The sequence below is a fragment of the Electrona antarctica genome, assembly GCF_951216825.1.
Source record: "Electrona antarctica genome assembly, chromosome: 1".
NCBI lineage: Eukaryota > Metazoa > Chordata > Actinopteri > Myctophiformes > Myctophidae > Electrona > Electrona antarctica.
In genome coordinates, this window is record NC_136806.1 from 34,144,078 (window position 1) to 34,154,340 (window position 10,263).

At 43.1% G+C, this 10,263-nt stretch overlaps 1 protein-coding gene across 2 annotated transcripts; it reads left to right on the forward strand.

The window, feature by feature from the left end:
* Positions 1-1,199: 1,199 nt before the first annotated feature.
* LOC306922502 (hepatitis A virus cellular receptor 1 homolog) lies at positions 1,200-9,655 on the forward strand. 2 transcript variants are annotated; one of them, XM_079500155.1, is made up of 6 exons: positions 1,200-1,385; positions 1,649-1,987; positions 3,363-3,425; positions 4,579-4,649; positions 6,788-6,881; positions 7,807-9,655. In XM_079500155.1, the coding sequence occupies exons 1-6, from the start codon at positions 1,343-1,345 to the stop codon at positions 7,887-7,889; spliced, it is 693 nt and encodes a 230-aa protein (XP_079356281.1). In that variant the 5' UTR covers positions 1,200-1,342; the 3' UTR covers positions 7,890-9,655. The 2 variants fall into 2 exon arrangements, with proteins under 2 accessions (XP_079356281.1, XP_079356282.1); XM_079500156.1 differs by having other exon boundaries at positions 3,366-3,425.
* The last annotated feature ends 608 nt before the right edge of the window (positions 9,656-10,263 follow it).

The window sequence follows — 10,263 nt, forward strand, 5'->3', positions numbered from 1 at the left end:
TGATAGTCAACGGACCAGAATTGGTCCAGTGCTGCAATACCAAATTCGGCCACTATGTCCATTTCGCCTCAGGGTTTCCTCCGGGTGCCGTCTCTATTCATATATACTCTAAGGGCGGAGCGGGGGTCGCGAGACATGACAACGCATTTCCGGGGGTCCCCAGCCAAAAACCCCTGCCCTAATACACTTAATCAACTGTATTCAATCAATGCTTTCACATTGCATCGATCCGTATCCGAATACACTTCAATCGGTCCCGAGACTATACCTCCATGTGGTCCCGGGAATGCATGGGTGATCTGCTCCCGGGAAGGTACGCAGCATTCACACTACCACAACATCTGCCAAGTGGTCCCGAGTGCGCACCCAGGACCATAGTGTGGGCGCGTTCGGAAATAGTGCACTGAGCCCACTGCGCAATGCAAACTAATAGGCGAGTGCGCTCCGGTGTGGTATATCCGAACGCGCCCTATGAATCTGCCCTTAGTCCTCCAGCCTATCCCATTGTTGATTCTGTCAGTAGTGTTCACCTGTGTCTAGTGTTTTCAGTTCTTTGTTGATTTGTTGCATTATGTAGTCAGTGTCACTGCGTTCAGTCCTGTTTCATAGTGTTGTCTTTGAATCCTAAAAGCTTGAATTCCCAGTATTATAGTTTCCTAGTTTCCTCGTGCCTGATCCTAGTTTCTTCATTGTTAATAAACCCCTTGCATCTGAACCTTCCGCTTCACTGTCTGCGCTTGGGTCCTACACCTGTTTCGCATCGTGATAGATACCATTTTCTCCATGAGATGTGCAATTGTACAACAATAGTACAAACTATATTCCCGTAATGAGCCCGGAATGGTTGCACTGTCGGAATGGTTTCTTTTTGTATCCACTTTCCAAGAAAGCACTCAAAACTTTAAGTATGACCAGGAGGACTGATGAAACCATGACATTTCCTGTTTAAGTGTGTGTCATTTCCCTGTGGTCACGTTGGTACTTTAACTTCCCTATCGGAAACAAAACATGCTAAAACATGCTTTTACAATAAAGTCAATATTAACATGATCTCAGTCTGAATGAAATTAACAGGGTTTTAATTTGGTCTCTCTAGCATGATCAAAATGTACACCCCATTTACAATTTACAAGTGTGGTCAGCAATCAGAGTACTGGACAGCACTACGGTGAACTTGAAGACGATGAAGACCTGCTAAATTTAGTCATGTCTAGAATCGACTTCCTTTGCAACAGCAAAGAACAGGAACCACAGATATATGCTGTTGGGGTGGTGCGTGTGGGCAGAAATCAATCATTGTTTATTTCGGCAGCAGTGTTTGCTCTGACTGACAGAAGACCACATGCATCCTTCACGTTATCTCTTCATCTCTATCCTTATCAAGGGTAAGTCAATATCCCACCTTGTGTGTGTGTGTGTGTGTGTGTGTGTGTGTGTGTGTGTGTGTGTGTGTGTGTGTGTGTGTGTGTGTGTGTGTGTGTGTGTGTGTGTGTGTGTGTGTGTGTGTGTGTGTGTGTGTGTGTGTGTGTGTGTGTGTGTGTCCATGTGTGCATGGGGGTTAGGACTGTGCAGGGTGTACAGATTTTGGGACCGCTATCCTGATCCTCATCCGACCTGACTGCGCTTGTATGTTCTCTCCCACATCTAGTGTGTGAAGCTACCTCGGTAGTAGTTGGCAACCATGGACAGAACATCACTCTGCCCTGTAGCTACGACACACACACTCATGGCGTGCTGCCGGCGTGCTGGGGACGAGCGGAAGTCCCCCTATCCAAGTGTTCCGACACCGTCCTCTCCGCCTGGTATGGGACCGTAGATTTCCGGCAGTCCCCCAGGTACCAGTTCCTGGGACGGGACGGAGAAGGAGACGTGTCTTTGACTATCGTCCGTGCCCAGACGACGGACTCTGGGATGTACGGCTGCAGGGTGGAGGTCCCCGGCTTGTTCAATGACATCAAAGTGAACATCCTCCTGACCATAGTGGAAGGTAAATGTTCAGTGGTGGAAAAAAGTACTCAAATGTTTTACTTAAGTAAAAAGTATCGATGCTGCAATGCAGAACGTACTCCGCTACAAGTAAAATGATCTGAATTCGAAATGTACTTAGGAAAAAGTACAAAAGTATTGGCATCACAATGTAAGTGATGCCAAAAATAGAAAGTACTCGTCAGAATGTCCCATTTCAAGTTTTCAAATGTATGAACATCTTTTGAAAATAGATCTACAAGCCCACAATGCGTCGCATCGCAACACATTGTGAGCTTGTAGATCGGCTATTTTCAAATGGCCAAAGGGCTGAAGTGTAGTTAGTTAGTGTATGTTTAGTAATAATAATTAGCATCTACAAAGTAACTAGTAACTAAAGTTTTCAAATAAATGTAGTGGAGTAAAAGTACAATATTTGTAGAAAATGTAACATACAAATCCCTCAAAATTGTACTTAAGTACAGTACTTAAGCAAATGTACTTAGTTAGTTAGATAGTTTCCACCACTGCACGTCAGTGTTTCAGAGTACTGCGTTAGTGGTGCTAAAGGTGAACTTCAGAATGTTGATTCATCCATTAGGTTAAGCCATTAGGATTTAATTTAATGCACTTTAGGATGCATTTAGAGAGCTGAAGCTTGTATTAAATGCAGGCCAAACTAAATTCACGCTATTCTCTATAGTGCCAGGAAAATGTATTATAATAACTTTCATAGTACTACCTCAAATGGATCCAATATAGAAAGGGTTGCTGAATATACAAGTACCTTGGAATGTGGCTTGATGACAGATTTTATTTGAATAGGCCTTATTCGAGGGATGACTTCCGCACACCCGGTTCAGTTTTATAGCAGGTGCGTATAGGTCCTGGCAGTACAGCAAACGTTATGAGGAAGGAGGAGAGACCCGCACACTGCCACTTGCTGGTTCAAGAACTTTATTTTAAAGAGTCATATAGCAACGTTTCGGCATTTCGGCCTTCTTCAGGCATGTGAATAGGCCTACCATATAGACAATCTTGCCTGTAAATTACAGCAAAAGATTGGTGCAGTTCACCATTCTGCTGTGCCATTTGTACCATGGTGAACCTAACCCTTGGATGCAGTTCACCATTCTGCTGTGCCATTTGTACCATGGTGAACCTAACCCTTGGATGCAGTTCACCATTCTGCTGTGCCATTTGTACCATGGTGAACCTAACCCTTGGATGCAGTTCACCATTCTGCTGTGCCATTTGTACCATGGTGAACCTAACCCTTGGATGCAGTTCACCATTCTGCTGTGCGATTTGTACCATGGTGAACCTAACCCTTGGATGCAGTTCACCATTCTGCTGTGCGATTTGTACCATGGTGAACCTAACCCTTGTGTTTTTAGTAGCTCCAATGGAAGAGGAACCCATTACACAGGATTGTGTGCTGCCCAGTGTCGCAGGACAAGGTGCGTAATCACGTAGAAAGGAACCACTGTGACTGCAGACTTCAAGCACAATTCTTTGCACAATACACAATCACGGCAAAAGTGGTTCTATGTTGTTTTTTTAACCCATTTATAGGACTGAGACCAGATTCTACAAAATGTTTTCATAATCATGACAGTTTTCTGAACCTGTTTCTATATCAGTCATTTTCAAACTATTTCAATCTCAAACATTATATGTATTTGGCCACCGACCCCCATCTGAAAATATGTTGTTCCAGGGACCCCGCAGAAGATAATTATGAGTTAAAAACGTTTGCTGTGAAAGAATATATTCAAAGATTTGCAACACATTTTCACGATTTTTCTAAAATAGCAGATCTACAAGAGCTAAAGCTTAAGATAATGGTTAAAGTGGTTAAACTCTATAAAGGGCCTTGAAAACATGAAGCGAGGAACGCAGGCGTTGTTGCCTGGATCAACACAGGTCTCCTCCAGGTCTGTTGAAGAGGGGCGCAACAACGCAAGCGTAAAAAAAAAGCTAAACAGAATCCATGTCTGGTGAGTCGCGGGCGTGTGCACGGTGCACATAACGAGCATGCGCGCAACAAATTCACGGGACCGCGTTCACGTAAATACACTTGCGTTGTCGCATCGCAAAAAAGGTCTCATTGAAAATGATCTATAGGCGCGTTTTATTGCTCCCCGTTTGCAAGGCCCTTTAGGCCAGGGGTTCTCAACGTTTTTGGCTGGGGGACCCCCAGAAATGCTTTGGCCGTGTCTCGTGACCCCCGCCCCCCTCCCCACCCCCAATACAAATTGACCCCTACAATAACCATAATAATAGTGAAAATACATCATAAATAAATACTGAAACCAGATATAATCATTATAGAAAGTTTATGCATGTACTATGTGTACTATGTAAACTCTTCATTTCTCTTTTCCAGCCATTCAGTTGAAAATAATTTGGGCACCCCCCAAAATGATTTGGCGACCCCCCCCGGGGGTTGAGAACCCCTGCTTTAGGCGACACAGATGCGTTCCCGTCCTAAATGGATTAAACAACTCATTTATTGGCACTGCGATAGACGGAGCAGTTTGCATCCTATCATTTTTATTTTGTATCGTAAAAGTAAACTTCAGTAACCAACCGTTTATCAAACCCCTACAGAGATACCGACAACACCAGGATTTGGAACAGAGACTTCTAACTACCCCGTGATGGAATTTGTCAAAACTCAGGTATAGATTATGTTGGTGAATATGAACTAAATATACTGTATGCCCTTTTCTGTTTGTATGCGTACTGTATGGTCGTGATTGTACTTTAGATTACTTTAATACGTTTTATTTTTATACTTGACTGAGCAGTGAGCAACTTTCACTTGTAGTGAAGTCATATCTGACTTGTTCACATCGGGGTCCTCCATTTTCAATTCATCAGAACATTTAAAGACGTACAAATATACACTTCTATGAAAAACAGTAAGACATCATACAGTAGGCCTATATACAGTTAAAGAAAGTAAAAAAGGGAAAAGCGTATAGTATGCGGGGGAAAATGAGGGGGTGGGGGGCTGACTTTACAGGCCGGGATTCACATTTCTTAATGGCTGTTGGTGGCGCGTTCCACATTTTAGTGGCATAGGAGCAAAATGAATTTAATCCCTTGTTTAAGCCGAATCTGGGTTGCACATGGTTTGTTGCACTCATTAATGGTTGCATCACTGTGAGCGTGGTCTTCGTTGACATTAAGGTATTATTAAGGTATTACGTATTTAGAAAGGTTTAAAGGGCCGTGGTACCAAGCGGTGCATGCATGCATAGTCGAAGAAACCTTGTATGAGGGCTCCTGTTAAGGTCTTCAAGTTGTTTTTATTGACCAGTGAGGAGATCCTGTATAGCAGGGGTGCCCACACATTTATGATGTGAGATCTACTTTCAAAATGACCAGCTCAACAAGATCTACCCACTGAAAAAATAAGTGTACCATTGCTGAAAATAGTTTAAATATATAATGTACCTGGGGGGGCTTTGGAATAGGGAGGGGGGAGAAATTATGACAGGCAGTTTCTGCTGTCAAAATATGTCCCCCCCCGTATTTAACTTAAACGCCCAATGCATTCTCAATGGCAATAGCACAAACTTTGGCATGCTACTAGTCCTACATACTTACACCTAGAAACCCCATTCAAACCTATTTAGGTTCATCTTACGGTGGACATGTTTGCCTGAAAAGGAATCTTTGAAATGTTTCATAGTTTTAGAAATATAGTGCTTTCAAATTTGAGAAATTCACAATGGGGCTCAATGGCAGATATTGGCACGGGGGCGGTGCTGGCGTTACATAGGCTACAGTAAGACATAAGACAAACACACTTGGAATGGGAAATAGAAGGAAATGGAATTGGTAGGGTTTTTCTTTCTACCGACAGTGTGTACTGTAATATTTTGTATGTGGAAAGTGAGTAAACTACCTCGACGCACCCAAGGTCTCCTGTCTTGCTGTTTCCTTACTCCACAGTATATAACTTTGTAATGCTACTGACGTTTGTGCACAACAATCTTGAAAACAAAGTAATACATTGTGGGTTTGAGCTGACAGGCCCTTCTAAATGTCAATCAAGTCACCTTAATTCAAGTGGCAAAATTTAAATTAAATATATTTTTTAGGGGCATGTAATGTGATCTACCTGCACATCCCTTGTGATCTACTGGTAGATCGCGATCTACCTTTTGGGCACCCCTGCTGTATAGGAATCTTTGTTCTTTGGTTTTTGATCGCAGGAACGATTTGCCTCCAGGATGGAACCTATAGTAATTTCATCTTTACGTGTGATCTTGTCACCCATCTATACTTATTATTACTTTGACTGTGGACAAAGTACACAATCCCATTACAGTACTTCAGACTGAAGTACCGTAATGGGATTGTGTACTTTGTCTCCACCACTATGTTTGTGCGCACCACTATGTGTGTGTGTGTGCACAGTCTGCGCACCCTGTGTGTGTTCGCATGTGTGTGCGTGTGTGTTCTGTTAGCGTAGTGTACTCTTGTATAGCCCCTCCTATGTCCAGCTTTTAGTGTCCGTGTAAACACAAACTTTGCCCTAACACAAAAAATGTAATGCCATTGATAATGAATGGCCAGTTAAATTTACGTCATTGTTCCAACACAAACATGAAATGCCATTGATAATGTTTGTGTAAACACAAACATTGTCCTAATTGTGATTGGCCGGAATCAAATGATGTATGATGATAAGAGCGCCCCTCACTTCCCATGTGATTTAAAAAATATTAATCCACAAATTAATTTATTCTATGTGCTTTGTTTGATTTATTACGGGCCCATTCATTCATATTTGTCTTCAATTCAGGGAAGGTTCAAAGACCTTCTGGAGGTGGGGAACCTTGGCAGGTTAGCAGCAATTTTCTGCACCACCGTCATCCTAATCCTCGTGCTTATTTTTGGTAAGTGTGGAACGGATTCTAGTTTGTGACTCATTGTGCTATATGAATTTTTACAGTTTGAACATGCACAGGCCTCTGTTCTCTTTACGCAGCCATGGCTGCAGTGTGTAGGTCGATAATTATCCTTTTTTACCAGCTGCTATGCAATAGCAAGCTGAGTCTATAATCGATGTGCAAGCTAGGGATGACCTTTTACGCAGAGCCTGGTAGTCGATTGTCACTATGGGGGAACTTGTTTTACAGGCGACCGGATTAAGGTTGGTGAGGGGTCCGTTAAAACGACCGGATTAAGGTTGGTGAGGGGTCCGTTAAAACGACCGGATTAAGGTTGGTGAGGGGTCCGTTAAAACGACCGGATTAAGGTTGGTGAGGGGTCCGTTAAAACGACCGGATTAAGGTTGGTGAGGGGTCCGTTAAAACGACCGGATTAAGGTTGGTGAGGGGTCCGTTAAAACGACCGGATTAAGGTTGGTGAGGGGTCCGTTAAAACGTCCAGATTAAGGATGGTGAGGGATGCGCTGCTTCGTGCTTGCGATTAAGGTTAGGGTTTGAGGTAGGTAGTAGCCGGCGCTGTAAAACAAGCGTCCCATCAGTGCCCCTCGAAAACCGAGGCTCTGCGTAAAAAGTAGTCCAGCTGGTTTTCTCATTGGCTGACGCCAATGAGAAAACGCACGTATGTGCGCACCGCAAATATGTCTGGGCGGAAACGAACGACTCAGGAGTCAGAACACAAAGGTTCCGCCTTAGAGAAGTTTGGTTCCTACCTAAACTACTGTGCTGAAACTGACACAGAGGCAGTTATAGCGGACCCCCGCCGATAAATGCAGCTGGTAATTCATTGATTTAATCAATTCTTGTTTTTAGACTGCATACAGTGGGGGATAGTAATTAAATGTCCCTTAATGTTTACATTTCTTCTACACAGGGAAAAGACGTGTGAACAACGCAAGGACATCCGAGCAGACTGAGAACATATATGAGGATGTCCAAATGTATGCATGTGCATGATAGAGACAGTTGGGAACGAGATGTGTTGTGCCTATAGCAGGTGTTGTTGGATGAAGGGGAAGTTCTGACCAATCGTGTGTGTGTGTGTGTGTGCGTGCGTGTGCGTGTGCGTGTGCGTGTGCGTGTGCGCGTGCGTGTGCGTGTGTGTGTGAGTGTTGAAACTAACGCCCTTACATTAAGTTACTTTACATAACAAAACTACTTTTTGCAGTAACTTGTAACATAACTCTTTACATTTTCCCATTCAGTAACGCCATTATAGTTACTGTGTTTTCAATGGGTGAGTTAGTAGTTACCCACGTTATGTAATGTAATCCAAAAGAACCGTCTCCTTCTCCTGCCAGTGCGGAGTCTGTCATGTAAACTGACATGGTGCACTGAGTGCGCTCCCAGAGTGAAACACATTCCACATGAGAAAGAGAAAGTGGCTTCCACAGGGCATAACGTTATCATAATGATGATTGGTCAACATAGGGTAACTATAGGGTAATTACTTTAGGCCTGTCTGTGCATGGGCAGGACATCAGTATTATATCCATTATCATTAGACTGGATATTGTCTGTGATTTTAGATAACGGTATTGTACTATTGGCAAGTGTTTTTTAGAGTAGAGCTTAAAACAATCCACAACTGGAGCAGTGACATTAGGGAATATTTTTTCCTTGAAAACAATAGAGCACCGAAGTCTGACGTCACTTTCAGTAGAGGGCACCAACACACAGGTTCATGTATTTTTTTATTTGCATTGAAATCTCCATAGGGCGATTTTAGGTCGCTTCATATAAGAACTGTGTTTGAAAAATAAACCGACCACCCCGGCCTTTCTGTCAGGGGAGTGGCTGTGCGTCGTTAATGATGTCCATTCATATTTGATACAGCCAGTTTCTGGAGAAAATTGAATGAATGTGGCCGCAAAAGCCTTGAAACTACATATGAAGGCAATGTCCCTGCTAATATACGTCATGCCCAGCTGTCAACACATTGCGTTCCTGAGATTCCTCGTTGACGTAAGCTCAGCTGGTGGTGACTCGACTTGTACTAACCACAAAACATTAAATATCAATAAAATTAAAATAAACGTAATTGACATTCAGTTTCTGTTGTGCGACAGGCAGATGCAGCCACCCGCCTACCCGGAAATGTAGTCTCTGGGTTGTTTGACTCGTTTCTAACGCTTATTTTGTTACTCTTTGGGTATATTTGTACATTTTCACCTTCAGTCGATGCTTCATATCCATATGAGTGAAAAGGCCGGGGTGATCGGTTTATTTTTCAAACGCAGTTCTTATGAGGCGATCTAAAATCCCCCTATGGAGATTACAATGCAAAAAAAATTAACCTGTGGACTGACACCCTCTACTGACAGTGACGGCAGGACTTCGGTGCTCTATGTGTCTGAATTGGAAAATCTTATTGTCTCCACCAGGCCGAAGGCATGGGGAGAGAGTATGTTTTGCACTCCGTCCGTGTGTGTGTGTGTCTGTCCGTCCGTCCGTCCTTCCGTCCGTCTGTTACCAGTTAATCTCCGGCACCGTTAACCCGGTCGATGCCAAAGTTTGCACACACACTCCCTGGATGCCAACGATGAACCTCTGCCCCACATTTTCCAGAACGGCCTGTTATAGCGCCACCATGAGGCAGCTTTTCACATGTTTTACCTAAAACTGCACTGATCTGCGTGAAACGTTGCATGCACACTCCCTAGAGGCCATGTACAAACCTTTGACCTGCATTTTCCGCATGTGCCTTTTATAGCGCCACCAGGTGGCCGACTTTTGTAAAACACATTTTTTGATATTACTCCTCCAGATTCTGTCCAAAAATCTCACAAATCGTTACACAGTATCTCTATGGTCATGTGCGCAAGTCGGATCTGTCCGATATTTCATATTCCATCCTAATTGGCTATAATTGGCTTTCACAGTTTGCAAGATTGCCCCGTTTTGAACAAAAGCCTCAAATCATGAACGCAGCATGCAATTTACGTGAAATCTTTCACACATTTTCTTACTAGGCTGAGGAATATATCCCACCCTTTTCACATTGGCCTGTTATAGCGCCACCAACAGGTTGATTTTTGCAAAACACAGGAGGCCACAACCTGACCTGCCCTGGTGGAGACCTGTGCCCCGAGGGGCACTTTTTCTAGTTATATATATTTTTTTTAAAACCTTTTTTTTTTTATAAAGTAAAGTAAAGTAACTATAGTAACTAGTTACTTTCATAATTTAGTAACTAGTAAAGTAATTAGTTACTTTTTCAGACTAGTAACTATAACTATAACTAATTACTTTTTAAAAGTAACTTGAACAACACGTGTGTGTGTGTGTGTGTGTGTGTGTGTGTGTGTGTGTGTGTGTGTGTGTGTGTGTG

Bases quoted from the DNA above. Each gene is read 5' to 3' on its own strand.
- LOC306922502 (XM_079500155.1), top strand. From the start codon at position 1,343: ATGCATCCTTCACGTTATCTCTTCATCTCTATCCTTATCAAGG. The intron at 4,650-6,787 runs GTATAGATTATG...TCTTCAATTCAG, and splicing joins TGGAATTTGTCAAAACTCAG to GGAAGGTTCAAAGACCTTCT. The intron at 6,882-7,806 runs GTAAGTGTGGAA...TCTTCTACACAG, and splicing joins AATCCTCGTGCTTATTTTTG to GGAAAAGACGTGTGAACAAC.